The following is a 22,478-nucleotide window of genomic DNA, read 5'->3' on the forward strand; positions in this document are numbered from 1 at the left end:
CACCTTTAAGTCATTCTGTGTATTGCAGCTAATAAACTCCCCACAGCTTCTCAGGGCCTTTAGCATGGACTCCAAACTCGTTAACTCCATTAATAGCACTTGGAAGGCCCTAGACAGCCTCGCTTCAGCTCCTGTCCAGCCACCATGTCTCCATCGTGGTGCGTATATCAGTCATGCTGACCTTTCTTATAATCTCAGCTGAGCCATGCTTCCTTTCACTTTATGCCCTGGGGGCTCATTTCCTCCTGCTCATCCCCTTTCCTCCATTCCTGGCTAACTCTTACCACTCTGTACTTCTGGCTTTAGATACTTCTTCTGTGGACGTCTAGTCTCCATTCATGAGACCCATCCGGGTCCTCCTCTGCTGTCCAGAGCTTCAGCTGTTTCCCTCACTTCTGGACTGTGAACGCTGGGAAGTAAGAGGCTTGCTTGTGATCTTTATCATTCTATCTCTAGTGCTTACTTAATCCTCTATCTGGCAGAGTAGGTGTTTAATAAATTTCTGTTGAATAAAAGAGAGTTTCTCTCTACCTAAAATATCTTTTTACCATTTTTCTCTTGACCTCGGCTTCACTTGACAAAATCTTGTACAATCACCATCTATCAATTAATTCAGTAAATAATTATGGAGCTCCTTCATTGTACCAAGCATTATTTTAGGCACTAAAGATATAGTGATTAGTAGTCAAATATCCCTGCCTTCTGGAGCTGGCAGTTTTTTTGGTGGAGACAGATAATAAACAAATAAATGAGTAAAATACCCAGGGTGTGAATGAAAGTGCTGAGGAGAAATGAATAAACAGGGAAGAGGGCGCATCAGAGTAAAGGGCTGGCCTTTTAGGGTGGCCAACGAAGTCTTCAGTGAGAAGATGAGTTTTGGATGAAAATTTCAAAGAAGTGAGGGACTAGCCTTGTTGCTGTCTAGAGAAGGAAAATTCCAGACAGATGGTGCAAAGGCTTCAAGGTGTGTGCCAAATAGTCTGAGGACTAGAAAGGGGACTAGGGGAGACCAATGGGAGTTAAGGTCAGAGAGACAAACTTCCTCTGAGTGTTGCCTTCTCAGTCTGATCCTTGGGTGTCCTCTGTTACTTGAACTTGTTTTCAGTTGATGCTCTGAACTACGAGAAGGGACTATGAAGGTCTCTCTTCTTAGCAGTTTGTCTGTAAATCAAGGGCCAGAGAAGTGCAGGCGAAGGAGGCTGGGGTGCCAGTTAGCTGCAGTTGCTTCTTTGGGGATTGATGAGGTTCATTCTTAGCATTTGTAATTGTGGTACATCTTTCTCAGGATATTTCTACCTTTTCTTCAGGATTGGGGAGGGAGGTGAAGATGTGGGACATCCCTGTCTTCAGCCTAAATAGGTCAGGCTTTCCAGTTACCACAGGTCTCCTTTCTTTCTGTTTTCTGGTCTGTTTTAGTTCATTTTCTACTGCTATCATGGATACCAGAGCCTGGGTCAATTATAAGCAATAGAATTTATTTGAGTCACAGTTCTGGAGACTGGAAAGTCCAAGATCAAGGTGCTACATCTGATGAGGGTCTTCTTGCTGCATCATAAAATGATAGAATGCATCTCATAGTGATTGAGAGAGAATGAATGTTCATTCAGAACATTGTCTCCTCTCTCACTCACAAGAGGACCAAACTTCCAGTTTTCCTCAGTAGCCCACTCCTATAATTAGTAATCACTCTCCAGATAATGTTTTAGTCCATTCACAAGGGCAGTACCCCTTAAAGGTCTCACCTCTAATACCATCACAGCAACAACTAAATTTCACTGTGTGGGTTTGAGGGGACAAACCTTCAGACCATAGCTTCATGCAGGCTGAGGGTATTGTGAACATTGTACAACTCCCAACTCCCTCTGCCACCATCTGGAGTTATGGATTTGTTGGCTTTTAGTTTAGTTTTGTTTTGGTGCTGGAGATGGACCTAGGGCCTCCTGCATGTTAGGCCAGCACCCTACCACTGAGCTACACCCTCAACCCCTGCAGTTACTATTTTGAAGACAAATTGCTGCTCTCAACTTATTTCTTAGCTTTGTTCCTGAAAGTTGGGGGCTGAGAGGATTTAAGTTAATTATGTGTTGCAGTTAGTTGGGATAGCTTAGTTGGGTTTCACCGACTTTGGTGTGCTGGCCCTGCAAAGAACTCTCTCCTATTATAACACGGTTCTTCGTGGGCATTCAGATCCCACCCCAGAGATGACTGGACTTGCCTTGCTGGCATCTCCCACCCCCAGGAAAATAAGAGGCCTCCTCCGTGCAGAATCTTCCGTGGGTGGAGTATAGCTCCTCGGGGCTCTCTGTAACCTCTAGTTAGTAACAGCAGAAGCCTCTGCTAGGCTATGGTGCTTTTCCTTTCATGTGATTCACGACAGCAGCACACTCTGTAGAAAGGGGCTGTAAATCGTAAATTGATATGAGGTAATAATTGGAAAAATGATCAGACTCCATTTTTATTCCCCTTCGGGAAAGACACCGCATCAGGAATCACTAAAGCAGAAGGCAGTGGAGGGCTTTTCATCCAGCCCTCCAGCTTCCGTGCTGCCGTGCTTTCGTCCTGATTAGAGAGGAGAGCAGCCAAATTCGGCAGGAGGCGGCCAGCAGACCCAGTATCTGCTTGCCACCTCTTGCTCCAAAAAGCCTTGCCGCAGAGAGTTGCCATGGCAGCAGGAGGCAGTTTAATGGCAAAGGCTCATCTCTGGAGCAGTGCTGCTGTGACCCAGCCATTCCCACCCTGGCCTTCAACCCAAGGGGCTCGGTTTGCCAGGGCATCACTGTGCCGGGGCCATTTGAGTGCATGTTGCCCCAAGGGGTGGAGCTGTAAGGTCCTCCAGAGTCTGAGGGTGGTGACCTCTTGGCTTCCTGCTTCTCCTTGGCGCACAGCTCTTTGATGCCTCATCCTATAGTCGACCTTATCAGATTATTTGCAGTTCCTTAAATATGCTCTTTCATGCTTCTCTGCTTTTAGGCATGCAGTTTCCTTTGCCTGGAGTGCTCCCTTCCCCATCTGTCTGGAAAATTCCTGCTCAAAGTGTAGCTAAGATACTGCCTCCTCCTTCTTAATGCTTCCTCTAACCCCTTACCAACCACGCAGAGCTACACGGTTTCCACTGCCATCTCAACCTTGGCATGCATCATGTGGTTTTGAAACAATTAGTTATATTTTTGTCTCTTCCTCTCTAGGCTACTTGTAAGTTACTTGCATTCAAAAACTGTGTTCTACGAATCTTTTACTCCTTACTGCAGGAGTAAATACTTAGTAATGTTTATCAAACGAATGGGAGGTTTTCCTTTCATGTCATCCTGTTTAATTCTTATCACATGAGTATCATCTACTTAGAGCAGAGCCCTGCATCTTGTCCAGGTGGGACTGTGTGTTTGGAGATCCCAGAAGAGTAACCTGATTTAATCAGCCCCAGATCACTCTCCATTACATATATTCTCACTTTCTACTTTGAATTGGAAAGAGTAGTACTTGGACATCAGTCTCCCCAGGGGTCAACTAATGTGGCCTTATGTTAGCTGCCTGATTTCTAAATCAGTTCCCCCACTTATTGGATTAGGTTATTGTAAGGACGGAGCCTAAGATGCTTTGTGACTCAGTGAATTCTTGGTAGGTCTTCTGTACCTTCTTTTATCTTCAGTGAAGAAAGTAAATGCAAAATCCAGCTTTAAGCTAGCTTTGAGCCCTCTCTGGCATCATTCACTTTCACCTTCTTGCTGTGCACACAGGTGACTTTCAGAAGTCCCTTGTCCCTTTTCCTGAGCTTCTGTGTCCCTCCCTTGTCTCCTTTGCTTTGTTTCATCTGTGTTCTTGTTCATTGTGTGGACAGAATGTTTTACTTAGACATTTTTTCTTTTCCTGCCTTTAGGACATAATTTGTTCTTGTATTTCAAAATTATCAATTTAAAGTGAATTTATTTTCTATCTCCCAAAAACAATGCTAGAAGCCACCTCCACTGTAATAAGTATTTACACGCTTTACTTGCTGCCCTCTTTAATGTTTGCTTTACACTTTGGTCTGAGCATTCTTTTCCTACTTCCCTCTAACTTCTCAGTTCAAAGCTTGCTTAGGGTGTTTTGCGATTCCTTTGCATTCTCTGTCTCACGTGATTGTGTTGTGTGTGTGTTGTATGTGCTAAAGTCTGCAGGTGTCTAGGCTGTTTAGTGTCTGAAGTATTTTCCTCTAATATTGCTTCCCATCTTGCTCTCATTCCCACTTTTGGTATTTTGTTTATTGCAGTTCCTCTAAAGGATGTGAAACTTCAACAAAGCTATTATTAAGTTTTTAATAAGGCTAGTAAAAGAACCATTAAGAATAGCAGTGAAAAACTTCCTTTTAACTTAGATTTATAAATTACCTGTGACACTGGTTTGCTGTCTTGAAGGGATGGGGCAGAGAGGCCAAAGTGTGTCATCAATGTCATCTGAGAACCTTTTTTACAAAATTCACACGCCCATCCCTGTCCCCACCATTTGCCTGGTGGGAATGAAACTAGACTGGGTTTTGAGAAATCTTTATAGAATGTTTTGTGGCTTTTTAACCTATGATTCTTACCTTCTCAATTGAAAACCAGTGATTCATAGTTTTTAGTTACACTCAGCAGTCCTTCTTTATCTTCAGGGGATACATTCTAAGATGTTAGGCAGATTCCCAAAACTACAGACACTATTGAACCCTATATGAATATGATGTTCTTTCCTATGTATACGTATCTATCATACAATATAAATTAGGCATGAGTAGAGATTAAAATAATAACCAATAATAATAATAGAAGTTATAACAATATACTATAGTAAAAGTTATTTAAAACTTAACGAACTATTTGTAGAATTTTCCACTTACTGTGGACTATGAATATGGCTCAGTGGTTTAGAACCCCTTGGTTCAATTGCTAGTACCAAAAAAAAAAAAAAAAGTACAGTGTTAGTGTTACAGTGCTATATAGTCATTGTGGAATTCCCTTCATCCTCTTGTTCTTATTTCCTTGTGCTGGACCTGTTCTAGAGACCTACTTAGTTCTCATTAAGACTAATAACCTAACAGTTACCAGTCTTAGTAATACTCCAAATGAAAACTAAATATTAGTATTATAATCCTGTTTTATGTTCATATCAGAAAGAAAGTGTTGAATGTAGTGCCTTGCTATCAAATGTAAAATTTGTGAAAGGCAAGTAGTTTTCTTAATGATAGGAATCACAGAGCATATGTATATGTTGGATACTTTATATATATTATCAATAACATTACAGCAAACTATGAAATAGGTGATGTGCAGTTTTACAGAAAAGGAAACTGAGGTTTAGAAGGATAAATATGTTTCCCAAAGTCAAAGAGCTATTAAAAGAGAAAACCAAAAGCCAGGCACAGTGGTTAGTGACTGTTATCCCAGCTCCTTGGGAACCTGAGGCAGGAAGATCACAAGTTAAAGGCTAGCAAGATCCCATCGTAAGAGAGAGAACAGAAAGCAAGTTCAGGTTGGTCTGACTAAAGCATGGTGTGAGGCTGCTCCTCGGTCACTAGTGAAAATGGAGGGGATGTGTTTTAGAGTTCAACATAAATACAAGTTGCGGCACTTTTGGTGGTGGAGGAGGCAGAACCTCACCAGACAATCAGACAGTGTGCTCTCAGGAGGGTATCACTGAGAGTCTCTGCCCAGCTGCAAAGCCCTGGCAGCCTCTGGCCTTTCCCTTTTCTTTAAGCCTGTTTTTCTATAGTCATGTGATTTTTCCAGACACTTCTCAGGGCATTCCTCATCACTTAGAACTTTGCTCGTAGCTCCTCTCCCCCACCCTGGGTCCACCCCAATTTCCACCTCCCAAGACACCACAGGATTGTGAGGATAAAATCGTTGACACTTGTGAAGGGTTCAGTGCAGCGTGTGGTACACAGTAAGTACACAGTCAATTTGGCTGCCATTACAGTTATTGTTAATGGTATTAATAGTGGTGCTGGTGGTAGCAATGGTCATTGATTCAAAGGTTTTAGGACCCTCCACAAGACCTGGGTGTTCCCTGTTCAGATTCTGGATTTGTGTAGTTCATAGTACCAGTCCCAGGCCTGGACATGCTCGATGAGGTGCAAAGGACAGATGGAGGGAGAATTAGTAAGGCAATGTGTTTTTCTACCCTAAGGATGCCAGAAACAGTTCTCTATGCCCTTACTGCCTCCCGTCATTAGCCATGGAAACCGTCCACGAATTCCACTTGTAAACCACATCCCTTTCTTGGCTTCTCTGCATTCTTTTTATCTATCTAGAACGTCAGTGGTTTTGGAGTCACTAAGAGGGTGACTTTTTGTTGTTGTTTGGTTTGGTACTTTGTACTATAGCTTCTACCTGCCCTCCCTGTTGGGTTCCTGGTCCCCTCACAGCACCGAAGTGTGCAAAGGCCTCTCTGGTTCCCTCGGCCCTTTTTTTCGACTTGATTTTTCCCCCCTGGTATTCTTTTATAGTGTCTATCTTTGCACATGCATTGACTTTACTCTTTTTGCTTTTCAGTTTTTTTGCCTTATTCTTCACTTGATCGTAGCCAAAAGGCTGAGAGGTGATACCCTAATCCTTACATTTGGTTACATTGCCAGTTGCAGATTTGAGTCACATTATGGTAAAGACTATGACAGATGATGTGATTTTATAAGACTTTCCAAGGACTCAAAAAAAGTGAGCCTGGGGATGGAGGTTCTTAACTCAAGCATTCCTCCTCTTGCTCCCTTCCTCCCTCCATAGCATCACCCTTTGCTTCTCTCAGCTAAGAGTGTTGGGGCCTCACTTTCTCTTTGGGCAAGAGATAACATCTGCAGTCTTTATCATTTCTTCTGCTTTATCACATTAAAATTATCTGTTGCCCTGTGATTTATATAACCTTCTCTTTTTAAAAATACAAATATCCAGGATCCAGAGGGAATAATTTAGGATTGAAGGATTATTTTTTTCTATCTGTAATGGATTTTTTAAATAAATAGTATTTATTGCCATTATCTCCATTCAAAAGTAACTTGCATTCTTTCTAGAAATAATTCTGAAAAGAAAATCAAAATCAGCTAGAGATGACTGAAATGTTGGTGTATTTTTCTTGTTTCCATTCAACTTTATATATCAATTCAGTATATGTTAATTCATATAAATATATTCATATAAATATTAATTTTAATTATTAAAATTAAATTAATTTATAACTTACATAAAAACTATAATTCATGTCATATGGCAGTATTGGGATATTCCAATAACTTTTGGTACAAGTTTGACAATGAGACTATTAAATAGATAATTTCTGATGATGAAACCTATATGTACACATGACAAAAATGTTACTATTAGAAAAATATAGTCTGAAAACTTTGTCCTTCAATTACCCCATTCCCACTGTTAACATTATAAGTAGTTATTTTCTAAAGATTACATAATTATGATTAGGTTTGTAAAATGTTTATGGTAGAAGAGTATGGAATAAATGTTCTTTGCTTTTAGGCTTCATCAAATACAATGAAATAGAATGTGTTTTGTGAAATAATATCTCAGTTTTTTTCTCCATGCTTTAGGTATGTATTCTTTTTGGATCCATGCAATCTGGACTTGATAAACCGGAAGATTAAGTCTGTAGCACTGTGTGTAGCAGCATGTCCAAGACAAGAATTGAAAACCTTGAGTGATGTCCAGAAGTTTGCAGAGACAAATGGTGAGATTTTAGGCCACACACATCTACATTCTAGTTATCTATCTTTCTGTTAAATATTGTGTGTTTATATACCCATGTGAATTTGTCCTAACATTAAATAAGTGATCAAAGAACCTTCAAAAGAAAAAGAGAAATGAAGTAATTTTGGATTTCCTTATTTAAAAATATTAGAGTCAACCTAGGGAGCTTATTAAAAGTCTAGATTCACTGGACTCTGTGTTGTATGCCTGTAGTCCCAGCTATTGGGAGGCTGAGGCCAGAGGCTCACGTGAGCTGAGTTCCAGGTTACTTGAGCAACAAAACAAGATTCCATCTCAAAAAAGAAAAAGAAAAAAACAAGAAAACAAAAACTGACCATACTATAGATTATCTCACACCTTTACTCAAACAATAACAAAACTAGATTCTTGGACACTTCCTGTGGAAATTCTGAGTAGCTCTTTGGGTTCTGGAAATTTGCATTTTTTATAAATGCTTCAGATGATTTTGATATAACCTGATGAGTATTTGGGAATTCCTAGACTACTCTCTAAAATTTGGGTGTTTTCCTTTCTTGACAAGTGTTGATTAAAAGTATTTTAGTTTGTGTGTATGTATGTGTGTGTGTGTATTTTTTAACCTGTGATTAACAGTGTAATATATGCACATATTAAAGGAAGTTTGAAAAATTCAGGCAAAAGTATAAAATAAAAATCAAAATTCTTCCATCAGTTCTTTTTCAGTGTGTTAGTATACATATAACTTTGTGTTCTGCTTTTTTAAATTTAGCACTATGTCATAGTCATAGTATTTGTAAGAATAGTTTTGAGGAACTTTGAGGTTAAATGTGTGGGAATTAGCTGAGAAAACCAGAAGAGTCAGTTACATGTAATCCACTCTCTTCCCTTGAGAGTCTTATCTCCGAATGTGTTATCCTCAGCTCCAAACAGCTTGTTTCAGTTATCTTGGGAGAATTTTTGTTTAAACCAATTTGGAGGGCTATAGGCTGCTGGCCCCGCAAGCCCATGTTTTTGAGCTTCCTGAAGTTTCATGTTTTGTTTTGTGGTTAGTACTCCTCAGGCCTTCCCAAATCCAAGGCTGCTTCTGGTTCCTTGGAACAAGAGCTGACTTGTATTCATCTGGTGGAACTTTTAGTTGGGTGGAGAAACAGCCTGGGGCTATAACTATGCACACGGCAGCCTGCCTCCTGCATCTAATAGATGGGGTGGGATGGGATGCTGGCCTTCTCAGGGCAGGAAGACTGGTAGCATCCCTGGGCTACCACTCCCTGCCCTGGGCATAAAATGGTAGGTAGAAGGGGCACGGCGCGCTATTGATTCGAATCTGGATTCCAATTCTGATCCAGTCACTAATTGGCTCTGAAATGAGAGAGAGCTTCTTCTGAACCTAGACTTCCTCATCTGAAAAAAAAAAAAATGTAAATTAAAAATAGTACCTCCCTCATAGATTATGAAGGTTAAATGAGATGATGCGTGAATAATACTGGACCTGTGATAGGCACTGAATCAAGAGGTGCCAGCTACAGTTCAAGATCTCATTTTCAATTCCCACATTATAGCCCCACATGTTTGCCTTGCTAAACCTTTTAGCAGATCTACCAGCTTTATCATTATCAGGTTTCTTAGGGAAGTCTGAGTTATTCCTGAAGGGTTTTTCCAACTCCTGGATAGTAGGAGTAGACCTGTCTACCTGATAGGTGGTGTAGTTGAGTGGTTGAGAGTATGAGCTCTGGTGTCAGATTGTTTGGGTTCAACTGTTGCTCCTTCTTCTTAATAGTTGTGAGACTCTGGGCACGTTGCTTTACCTCTCTGTACCTCAGTTTCCCCATCTGTGGTGCAGGGATAATGTATATACTTAATGTACCTCGTTAGGATTTTCATGACAAGTCAATACATGGAGAAAGAATGCTTACAGCATTGTATGGAAAATAACAAGTTGCTAAAAAATGGTCTTGGCTGCTACTCTTGCCGTTATTCTGCTACTGTAATGTAATAGTCTTACTGCCTCCTTTTCTCTAGTTCTAACTCCTTTACATACTGCTCTCATGTGAATGTTCTTAGAGTTTTAACCAACACTAACCCATTGCTCAGAAATTATCAGTGGTGAAAAACAAAAGTCTCTATGTCTTATACTGGCAATCAAAGCTCTGATCTAAACATAAGCATGTCCTCTTTCAACATGTCCCCTCAAGCCTACTGGATGTGAGCCTTGGCATCTTGAAGCTGAGCTGTCATCGAGAGGGTCAAAGAGCTAGCTTCAGCTCAGTTATGTGGTCTGCTCAATGGTCCCTTTAGGAGAGATGACCCATGCCTTCCTGTTGGCATGTATTGTCCACAGGCCAGTGTCCTTCCAAATGAAACTGATCCTCAGTGTGGTTTATTTAGGTCTAGTTTAAGAAAATGCTCCTCATGGGTTTTGCAGCTTTGCATTTTCCACAACTGTGTTGCATAAAGTAAATGTTCAAGAAGTTTTAATCAATAAACATTATTTCAGAAAACAGACTTCTTAAATCAGTGCCCAGCTACAAAAGCAGCCTTAGGTTTGGGAGTTGCTATGTATAAAATAAGTCAGTAAGTTCAGTATAAAAAATGATGGCAGCATCAAGAAGCACATAGGAGAGGATGGTAACTTCAGAAAGGCAAGTAGAAAAGCTGTACAGTTCAAATGGAGAGGGAGCTTGTGGAGTGGGGCCCATATGTCTTATTTTAGGAGAAAAACCTAAGTTGGAATTTTTGAATTTCTCTGAAAAACCTCTGCTGTTTCTTTGGATTGGTGACTTAAAACTGGACCTGGTAAAATTTAGTTCCAATATGATCTTTATCACTGCGAGATTTCTTTCTCTGCTTTTTGCATTAACTATGCCCTCCTCCCCCAATATTTATAACTTTTCCATCATTTGAAGTACAAGTTGATTCAAAAGGAACTGGTAATTTTCATTGGTACCTATATCCACGTCTTACAGTTATATTTCTGTTAGAGAATACATAGGCCTTTTATCTAAAGTATACAAGTCTCAATTATTAATATCAGAGGAGTGTCTTTAAGGGATGATTTAGGTGTAAGTGGGAAATTTTCAAATCTGTAAGAAAGAATAATTAGAAGTCCATGAAGAGCCTAAACATAAGAGCTACAGCTATAAAACTCTTAGAAGAAAACATAGGGGAAAACTTAATGGCATTGGATGTCATCATTTCTTGAATGGCACTAAATGATACCAGAAACACAGGAAGCAACAGAAAAACTAGAAAAGTTGCAGTGTCAAAATTAAAAACTTCTACACATTAAAGGACAAAATGAACAGTGAAAAGTCAACCCACCGAATGGGAGAAAGCATTTGCAAATAATACATCTTTTAAAGGGTTAATATTCAGGCCATATGAAGATTTACCACTTGAAAAAAAAAATAAAAAGAAGTGTTGATGAGGCTATAGCAAAATTGGAATCCTTGTTTACAGTTGGTGGTAATGAAAATGGTGTAGCTATTATGGTAAACAGTATAGAAGTTCCTTAAAAATTTTAAAATAGAACTAATATGATCCAGTAGTCCCACTTCTGGGCATATATACAGAAGAATAAAAAAACAGAATCCTCAAGAAAATATGTGCACAAATATGTTCATTGCAGCATTATTCAAAAACAGCCAAGAGGTGGAAGCAGCCTAAATGTCCATAGAAAGATAAATAAAATGTGGTATACACATGCAGTTAAATATTTAGCCTTAAAAATGAAGAGAACCCAGCCATATGCTGCAACATGGATGACACTTGACAACATTATGCTAAGGGAAATAAGCCATTCACAAAAGGACAAGTACTGTAGGATTCCACAGATATGAGGGCCCTAGCATAGACAAATTCATGGGGGCAGAAAGTAGAGTGGCAGTTGCCAGAAGCTATGGGGAGGGTAGAGTAGGAAGTCACTGTGTATTGGGTAAATTAGAGTTGCACAACAATGTGAGTGTATATAATGTACTAAACCATACCATTGCAAATGGTTAAGACAGCAGATCTTATGTGTATTTACCATAATTTTAAAAAATGCATCCTGGGTGAGGTGGTAACTTGTTATATGCTAATTCTAAACCTGATTTTAAAATGCAATGTAAAATAATAAGTTTCTGTCTTACCACAATGAAAATACAATATAAATCCTTTTCAAAGAATTTTAAGTTTCCATGACAACATTTCAAAGTACTTTTTAGCACTTACCAACATCCATTCACATGAACTTTTATTATCTTTAGAAATTATTGAAAATTTTATAAGGGGAAGCTCTTGGATCCTATAGCAATATTTAAAAGAAATGCATTTATTAGGCAAGTAAAATATTTCCTCAAATCTTTGTTTCTTTGACAAGAAAATGGACTTGCTTCTTGGATAGAGTTTTGGAAAGCCTTTGTCAAGTATGTCTGACTAAAATAGAGTTCAGAAGAAATACCTGGAAATTAGATTACTTTTCTGGAGAACTTGCCTTATACAAAGAGCTTTGAAAGCAGGCAGAAGAATTTAGATGAATATGAAGATATACAATTTAGGCTGTGAGTTGGGTGGTAGGTCACAAATGTCCATTTTGTCTTTATGGTTCATGATTCATATAAGACATGAATAATATATACATGATGCTAGAAAAGAAAATAATTGTAAAATATTCTTTAAAAAATTAAAGTTGTCAAGTACCATAAGGATTCAGTATCAAATTTTTCAGTTCTTTCTCATCTTCCTGCAGTCATTGATAAATTTTCAAGGGGTAGGATCATGCTGTATTCATCTCTGAATATCCAGGCCCTAATATAAGAGCTTACATAGTAGATATCCATAAATGTTTTCTGAAAGACTGGATTTCCCTATTCATCTCTATTGCCACTTAATAATTTCTCATTCTCTCAACAAGTTTTATGCTCCATTCTGTATCCATGTGAGTTGCCCCCAGCAGGTAAATTGTTTAGCTTCAGTCTAACCAGAATTGCTGTGAAATCAGTTCTTTTTATTCATCTCTAAATAATTCATCTTATTTACTCATTTATCTCTCTTACACACACTCTCCAAGTGATTATTCATACCTTTTCTTCCCTTAAGCCCTCTTGTTCATCCTCTTTTCCTAACCTTATGCCCTACCGAGAAAATTGAAACCATCTGCTAAGAGCTCCCGGTCTGCACTCTTATTTTCAGCAGGGCATGAATGCCATCTCACTCTCACTTTCTTTCCCTCCAATTTCTAATGAACAGTTTTCTTTTCTCCTTTATTTAATCATTAATTTTGAAAACCCAAATGGTGCATATATTGTAGGGGGAAACAAATCCCCCTCCTTCTGAAGCTGACTTTGGCTTTGTATGCAGTTTTCGTCTCATCCCAACCATGCCATGACAGGTGGTGATGGAAGGGGAGCCGTGCCTGTTCCAGCACCTTTCTCTCTCTCCCCTCTTTAGTTCTGCTTCAGGCCCACCATCTCCGGCCAATAGTCCCCATTATTCTGAATGGGTGTCTGAGTCTTAGATAATTTAAGCCCTGGGTTTTGTTTCAACGTGTCATTTATTGGTGCCTACTATGTACCAGCACTGCACCAGAGGCTTTGCATGTTGTTTTGTTCTTTTCCATTTACTATCCAAATACTAACCAGCGATTTAGAAATAAATGCACATAACCTGTGAGTTAGAGGATGACTGCATGTTCTCAGTTGGTGTGGATGCTTCTTATGAGATTCTTATTATCTTTTCCATTACTCTTGCCAGACTGTTTTATAATATATATTTTGTCTTCCCAGCACGATGGTTAACTGTAGCAGACATCTTATTTTCCTTTTGTTTGCATCCCATTTATAGCGTGTGAAAAAGCAGTACCACTTGAGAGTGCTTCTTTAATGTACTGTATTTTATAGAATTCTGAGAGGTTTATGAACTGCCATTTGAAGCACATTCACCTTTCTTTTGGATTTTTTGTTTGATTTAGAACCAGGAACTGAACCCAGGAGTGCCTAACTACTGAGCCACATCCCCAGCCTTTTAAAATATTTTATCTAGAGATAGGGTCTTGCTGAGTTGCTTAGTGCCTTGCTAAGTCACTGAGGTGGGCTTCAAACTCATGATCCTCCTGCTCCAGACTCCCAAGGCACTGGGATTATAGGCATGTGCCACTGTGCCCAGCCCATGTTCACTTGTTGTATGGCTGTGCAGTTTGGTGCTTTCTTAATGATCACTGCTTTTGCCATTTAAAACTTTGACAAACTATATGATCCATTCAGATAAAAATTGCTGTTTGTGAATACTAATAAGACTTTTGGTTATCATTATCCACTTATTAGGCTTAGAGTCAATATTGGTAGAAAATCAGTATATTGCCTTTTTTCTTACCAGTCAGTAATAGTATAACTTAAACCACAGAGTTAGTAGGAATTCTTTTTGGCACAGTCAGTCAAAAGCTTGGACTTGATAACATTTATAAATGAACAGTATGGTCAGTTGGGGTTGGGGTTGTGGCTCAGTGGTAGAGTACTTGCCTAGCATGTACGAGGCAGTGGGTTTGATTCTCAGCACCACATATAAATAAATAAATAAAATAAAAGGTCTATCAACATCTAAAAAATATATTTAAAAACAATATTATCAGTTGTAGTAATTAATTTAATTGCCTCCAGGTCAAAGAAAGTGGGGTTAGGGGGAGATGCTTACACATTGATATAGAATTTAAACCGATTCCTTCATCTAACAATTAGTACCCATTAAGGATGTGCCAAAGATACAAAGTACAGTCCCACATTCAAGGAGCTTGAAGTATAGTAAAGTCAGACTTCTCCTTGTTCTCCATAATACCTAGTAGAAGTCTTGCACATAGAAGATGTTCAAAATTAATTCACTTGGCAAATATTTATGGTGTGCCTAGGATGTGCCACTAGTAGTTAACAGGTGATGTCATACCTCAGCTGGCTAATAGATGAAGCTTCTTGGAAATTATAAATACATCTAGATTTTTCAGGTTACTAGGAATTGAAATTAGAAAAAGTGTCTCCTGTTCTTCCCGCATGTAAATATATATACTTTTCCAATTAGAGAATGAGAGATTAAATTCATTGGACATCACAAAGCAGTAGAATTTGTTTTTCATAATGAAAACTGATCTGCATTGAGATTTTTTTTTTGCTACTCACTGCAAATTTCTCCATCATATTTCAAGGACTATATTTTTTTGCTTAATTTTAATGTATTATACACGTGAGATAGCAAATTAAACATAATTTTACAGCCCAAAAAGTAGCCCCCAATACATCAACTCTTGGTTATATGTCTTTATTTCAAATAATTTTATGTTTTAAACCATCAGTTAAAAACTAAGAGTGCTTTTGCCTGCCCAAAGACATTTAGCAATGTTTAGAGAGATTTTTGGTTGTCATAACTGGGCAAGGGTAATCTAGTGAATAGAGACCTGTCAGACTCTAGTGACACATATGTACTATACATACATATTTGCCAAGTGAATCAATGTCCCCTATAGGGGGGCACAGGAAAGCCCCCCTATAACCAAGCATTGCCTAGCACAAAATGTCATAATAACAAAGTTGTAAAACCCTTTTAGATAGTATATTTTTTATGAACAGTAGAAAGCATATGAAAATTATATGTTACATGCAACACCAAAATATAGGAGACTTATAACAGTTATTTAATTTTTTCCCTCTAATCAGGATGTCTGTTTTATTAAATAGAAGGCTTTGGGTGTTACTTAGATACCAGTAGATGGAGTCCAAGATATTTCAAAACCACAACAAGGTCCCAGTTCTCCAAGAACATACTCTAAAAATGGAGATAATAAGTAAACAAAAGCAAAGTGCAAAATAATACGCTATGTTTTATAAGAGAGCTAAGTGGCAAATAGCTTTGTTGGGTGGGTCAGAGAAAGCTTGGCAGAGAAAGTGAAGTTTGAGTACTCTGTAGAATTTCTGCTTAAACTTTAGCACTCAGATCTGGGCTAAGAAGTACAAAACGAGCAGAAAGAATAGCATGTTATGAAGTCTGGAAGCCTGATAAACAGAATTGATTCTAAATAGTTCATTGTGTTGAGGTGAAGCTGGAGTTTTAGGTAGAATCCTGCTTTAGGAGACCTTGAATTCAAGGAGTGTGTACTTTATCCTGAGGGTAGGGCTGTAACAGAAGGGATCTGCATTCTGAAGGTCATGTGCAGAGGGAGACAAGAAACCCTCTGAGGAGCGAATTTAAACTGACCTTCTCAGCTCAAGATTTGAGATTACATAGGAAGGTGTGATTGACAGGACTTGGTATCTTGAACACCTTGAATGGTATGAGAAGATGATAGGTAAAAAAGAGAACACGTGACTTGCATGAAATCACCTTGGGGATTTCATGGAAAGTGAAACCATTAACCAGGATAGAAAATATAGAGGAGGAGAATAAGTGATGAAAGTAATTTTTCTTCAAACATATTGTTTTTGAAGTATTTGTGGAACACGTTTTTATTATTTGTTTGTTTTCCCAAGAAATTACTTAATATTTGTTTGATTTTGATTATTAAGAATGACACAAAAGAAGCATAGTGATTTAAGAGTAAAGAATTCTATTTCTAAATATGCCAATGATTGCTTGTAAGACCATGAAAGTGCTGCTTTTTTTTTTTCCTTCTGAATCTGTAAGTTTTGGAGTGTAGTGATAGAAATGTACCTCTTAGGAGAGTTGATCTACTTGATATTGAGCTAGAGAATAAATAATTAAATATTATAAGCCATTTGAAAAATTGTAGTATTTAAACATTCTGAAGATCCTAGCAACCATTTGCCATGATAAGTGTTTGTATACCCAAATTGGGTTCCTAAGATCTCTCATTTTGATAGCCTTTGAATAACATTGGCTAAATTACCTGGATTGCCTGCAGTGTGCTTTAGATAAGCCCTTGTTTTTTAGTTTTTGACTTGTCATTACTCAGGTATGGTTTTTACCTAACTTTTGCATCTGAAGGAAAACTTTATCTCTTATTTTTTATGTCTAAACCTCTTGTGCAAAGTGTTGTTTATACTTCCACTGTAAAAAAGTAAATACTACCTTTAAAATGTTCACTGAAAATGCATTAGCTGATAAACATGAGAAGAAAAACGGTTGTAAAATATTTGTCATTATTGTTTTAATGTTCTTCCTCCTCTGTTCATCAACTGTTTGATCAGGAAACAGCAAAATGATTCTTATGTTTGTTACACTAACACATTGTAAAGATCTTTTTCCTTAAACTTATTTAGTACAGGATCTGCTTAGTACTGGCCTGTGTCCCAGAAGGCCATCAGAGATAAGGCTATTATTCTTTTATTGAGTATTATCCTGGGAAAGTATTTATAAAATTGAACTCTGTGGCACCTGCTGACCTCTTTTCTAAATGAAAAAGGGTGAGGATGGAAATGGTGTTCACTGAATTCAGATGAAGCAGTGGGTTTAGCAGCACTGACAACAAAGTGCTTTAGTTAGTGCCTTTTATATTGTGCAAATTGATTCCATCTTGGACTCTGAAAGAAATAAGTTGACAATTCAGGTTGAGAAGTTGACGGTCACATTGAGTGCTCTGCAGTTATTGGCATGGTTGCTATTTTTTCATAAGCGATTCTAATATAGGATTCACAGCTATTTTAGGATTAAAGTGTTTACTTGCCCTTGCTGTCACGTTTTTCTAAAATCGCTATAAATAAAATCTAGTGTATCTTCAAACCTGAGAAAATACTTCAGAAGAGTTAAATATTTAAAAACAACTTCCATTCTTAATGTTTTTCTTTTCCTTTCTTGTTCTTCCTCTTTTCTTTTTCCTTCCTTCCTTCCTTCCTTCTTTCTTTCCTCTCTCTCATGGTGCTGGAGATAGAGCCTCAAGTATGTCAGGCATGTGCTCTGCCATCAAGCCATGTTCCTAGCTCACGTGCTTAACTTCTTTAAAAAGTTGCCATTAAAATGAAAAAGAACAGTAAAAAAAAAAAAAAAAAAAAAAATTTAAACCTAGTATCCTATAGTCTTATCAAAAGCTAAAAATGTATGAGAAACAGTGCTACATAACTTTCAAGTATCTATTTCTCTAAAAATACTTCTGTGGCTTGGTGTAGTGCTACACACCTATAATCCCAATGACTCAGGGAGTCTGAGGTAGGAGGGTTGCAAATTCCAGGCCAACCTCAGCAACTTACTGAGACCCTGTCCAAGTATGTATGTATGTATGTATGTATGTATGTATAAATAAATAAATATGTGTATGTATGTGTGTATATATATATATATATATTGCATTGTCAAATTACTTGAATTATATTTGTATAAAATACATGCTACATATATTTATATAAATGTATTATTATGGCCCACATAGTTAAACACTTAGGTTTTTGCTGATTTGAGGCAGCATTGCTGAGTTAAATGGTGGTTTGTGACTTTTCAAAAATCATTTTCATTGGTCAGACAAGAAATAACTGAAATAAACTCACTGCCAACTTTGTTGTCCCAGCATACCAGGCTGTGTTCATTTTTCTGTCTTCCCTTACATTTCCTTCCCATGATCACATGCCCTTTCCATTAATTAATTCAGTGATGAAGTCTGCCACTTTTGCCTCACATTGTATTTTAAGTCCCCTCCATCACCATGGAGGTGACATGGTACAGTATAAAGTCCATTATTGCTATAGTGCAAGTACAAAGCTATTCTGTTTGTATTTAATAATAAGATATTAGTTCAAATTAGAAATCTGGTAGGAAATTTAGTTAACCAGATATAAGCCTATTATGTGATAGAATGCAGTAGGTCATTGGCATCTTTAAGTCTGGAATGTAAATCTCCTCATTTACCAAAACCTATTGTTCAATGAGTCTTCCAGGATCCTAGTCATTTTATTATAGAACAGGTCAGTAAAATAATGCATGCTAGATCTGCTGGACTCTATCCCTCTAAATCTTTAGTACTGCTTAGATATGTATTAGCCATATAATCAGAAAAATAAATGGCTCTTTGTTAAACCAATCTACAGTTGGATTTAAGGTATCTTAAACTCTGAAAACTGGGAATCGCATATAAATTTATCAGTTTTATCAGTTGTTCAGTTTATTTACAGTAGGAGTGTTTCCTGCTTTTTATGTAAGAAAAAGAAATGTATTATCTGAATGCATGTGCTTTATGCAGTAATTTTAAATATTTAGTAGTGGAAAGCATAGGAAGAGAGAATGTGTGCAGTTGAGCATCATCAAAGAGATGTGTTTAATCCCAGTTCTACCACTTACTGTTCTGTGTTCTTGGGCAGGTTATTTACCTTATCTCTTAGCCTGTATTTCCTCCTCTAATGTAGGCTTAATAATGCCTACCTTAAAGAGTTATGGTAATGATGTATACATATATGTCAGCTTGCATAGAACCTAACGTAGGGGCAGATAACTCAAAAAAAGTTGTTTGTTATTATCTTTAATATTAATTAAACTTTGTACAAAAATTACATTATCCGTAATTAGAGAGTTTTAAATGATTGAGGACTAATGATATAGACCAAATCAGATGCTTATGAATTCTATAATGTTGAAAAGTTGTATTAACATCTAAAATTAAAGTGAATCAGAAGAGAATTTGTTCAGATTCTGTTCTGCCAGTTAACATGTAACTTTTCTTTCAACAGGCTCAGCACTATGTAGCTACAACCTAAAGCCTTCTGAATATACTACATCTTCAAAATCTTCAGTTCTTTGCCCCAAACTTCCAGTTCCAGCGAGGTAAATTTTATTGCAAAGTTGTTAACCTGTGACTTGTTTTTGTAGGTAAATTTCACGTTATATGTGTTATTCTGAGAAAGGAGTCACTTTGATGATACCTGTTGCCCACGTCCAGTATTTTTACAACAAAATTTTAAAAGTAGCAAAAGACATAACAGCATGTATTTTTCATCTTTAGAAAAATGCACACCCAAACAACTTTTCTTGTTCTGTTATTTTAAATTTCTTTAGAAGCTTACTTTTTTTCCCATGCCATAATTTTCAAGTACACAAAACTGCTGAATCATTATCAGATCTGCAACAGACTTAGAAACCAAGTCTCACAGTCTCCAAAGATCCTTTGAGGTTAATCCTAGTATTACTTTCTGGGATTGCTTTTTAATTTACACTGTAAATTTAAAAAGCATGCCAGTAACTATTCTCCATATGTTGTTTGAAGTTATATCCTTTAGGTACGTTCTCTGTATTTGGCTGTTTGCCATGTATTATCCAAGGTCTTATTCAACAAACATTTATTATTAAGTACCTGCTGCATGCGATGGATGTAACAGTGATCTCACAGTAATTAAAATGAAAGTGAATTTTTAAATTAAAAGTAGATTTTAAAAATAAATTCTGAAGCCTTGTAGAATATATTTGTGGAATTATGTAGGTACGTAGGTATATATGTGTGTGTGTGTGTATACACATACATGCACACTTGGGAATATGTCTGGTGTTGAGAGCCATAGTGTGAACTGCTAACAGAATGGCATGAGAGAACTTCCCCAGAAAAAATGACTCTAAGCCACTTTCAGTATATCTTAATATATTATAGGGAGCAACTGGGTAAAAAATTTTGAAATTTGAAACACGAAAGCAGATCGTGTCTACTTTTTAAAAGAACATTTATGGCTATAACTTGTGCTTTATTAACTTGAATTTGAAATTTTCTGTTAGATAGTAGAAAATGGGTATATCAGTTAAATTGATTTCTAGCTCTTTGAGTCTTGTGAAGTTGCTATTGAAAGTCAAAATTTATAGCCTATAGATATAAAAGTAAAGGGACTATTTTAAAAGATACTCAGTAAAAGGGACCTAAAAATTATGGTCTTAAAATGACAGGTAAGGAAGCTGTGCTCATGAAAATTAAGGATGTGAGGGAGGGGGCAACAGTGAAGCAAAGGAGGTCCTTTAAATAGAGTTATCAGAGAAAAGTTATTGATATAAAAACAAGAAAAGCCCTATACATTTATCTACCTAACTGACAAAGTTTGTTTTATGTCTACACTTTGAGTATAGAGTCTTTCTTTCAAGGCCAAAACATACTATGGTAGGATAATCAGAAAGCTTGGGTATGGAAAGAAGGTTGCTCTGCTCCTGTAGTAATTGTGGGTGGGCCAGGACAGGTGACTGGGCTCATACTTTGAATCCTCCCCCACTTGGACCTCTGACTCCCCTGTGTTGAGCACTGCCTGTTCCTAGTTATATTGGGTGTCCCAGTCCTGGCTACACACACACTTCACAGCATCCTCTGAACATTTACTAGAAGGCAAAGCATGGTATCAGGGGCGTTAAGTTTTATAGGTGGACGGACCTGGCTTCTAACAGGGTCATCATGTACCTCACTAATGGAAGACAAATTGCTGAACTTGTACTATTTACAAACTCATTCTACACTGTGTTCAAAGATCTTTATGTTTCACTTAGTATAATACCTCCCAGTCTTAAGTATCTTACCACTTCTGTCTAAACTAAGCTTGTTGTAAAGTAAAAGAGAAGAAACAGTCAACAGAAGGAAGACAAATAGAAGCTTTTAAATATCAGAGTTATTTAGCATTTGGCAAACAAAGTGAAAGGATATGAGAACAAGATATATTTGTTTTAATAAAAAAGAAATTAGACACACTATCCCATTCTACACAGAGCATTAGGCACCAAGTCTCCAAAAATGAGTAAGACCTGGACTCTGTCCTTCAACTCACAGTCTAGTAATGACTACATTTTTGTTAACATTGTCTAACACCAGGCAAAACTGATGTAAGCAAGTAACCCTCAACATCTTTCACATCTCACACAGGAGCATGAACTTGAGTCCATATCAGCCTGGAGGTTAATGTCACATCACCATTTTCTATTTGTCAGCTCAAACGAGACTCAGCCTCTCTGAAAACCAAGGCTTCCCTTGTGTGAAATGGGAATATTCATACTTCTTTTATAGAATTAAGACTCAATAAGATAATATAGGGCTGGGGATATGGCTCAGTGGTAAAAGTGTTTGCCTAGCATGTGTGAGGCCCTAAAGTTCAATCCCTAGCACTGAAAAAAAAAAAAGATAATACCTATTAAATATCCATTATTGTGTTTGGTGCCTAGCTTAGGAAGTATCATTTCTCTAAACTTTTAGAGCCCTTCTCTTTGCCTCAACCTTCCTGGATACCCAAAGACCTGCAGCAATAGGCAATAGTTGGTTTGGAAAACACAATTGTAAACTAATTTGCAATGACACTCTAATGATGCATAATAACCAAAAGATTATTTTGGTTTAAGAGCAAATACCTAGACAGCCCAATATTTTATCCAGATTCATAAAATTCTTTATTGGTAAAATGCCAAGCATGGCAACAATATGAGCAGTAGCTATCCTGTTTGTTTACAATGCTAATTGTTGCTTATAACCAGAGAAAAACAGCAGTATTAGATGACATAAATTCAGTTTATTCATCATTAGAGTACCTCTGGATGCCACAAAATTTACAAGGTACCAGGGAATTAATAATATGATATGGAGGTGAGAAATGGACATTCAAGAAAACAATGTTGTTTATTCATATTGTTGAAAATTCAAGAGCAAATTAACATTTACAAATAATCTGCTGTGTGCCAGCCAATATACTTTCACACGTATTATTTAATTTAACCCTCACAAAAACCTTTACAGATACTGACCCTAATTCATAGATAAGTAGATGGAAGATGAGGCCAAGGCCACATTTTTGTTGTTGTTGTTGCTGTGAATCAGAATTTGAGTGCAGCATCTTGTAGAGTCTATACCATGGTTAAGTGTTTTTTAAGGAGTACAAGAGTAAAGGA

The 22,478-nt window shown here is 37.4% G+C and overlaps 1 protein-coding gene across 3 annotated transcripts in view; it reads left to right on the forward strand.

The window, feature by feature from the left end:
- The window catches only part of SLC44A1 (solute carrier family 44 member 1), a 136,619-nt gene that overhangs the window by 77,621 nt on the left and 36,520 nt on the right, over positions 1-22,478 (forward strand). For all 3 annotated transcript variants that reach the window (XM_079113291.1, XM_079113289.1, XM_079113290.1), the window contains 2 exons: positions 7,550-7,686; positions 19,313-19,406. In XM_079113291.1, coding sequence (XP_078969417.1) covers positions 7,550-7,686; positions 19,313-19,406 — 231 coding nt within the window. The remainder of the gene's footprint in view (positions 1-7,549; positions 7,687-19,312; positions 19,407-22,478) is intronic.

The sequence above is a fragment of the Sciurus vulgaris genome (genome assembly GCF_902686455.1).
Source record: "Sciurus vulgaris genome assembly, chromosome: 15".
In the NCBI taxonomy this organism is placed as follows: Eukaryota; Metazoa; Chordata; class Mammalia; order Rodentia; family Sciuridae; genus Sciurus; species Sciurus vulgaris.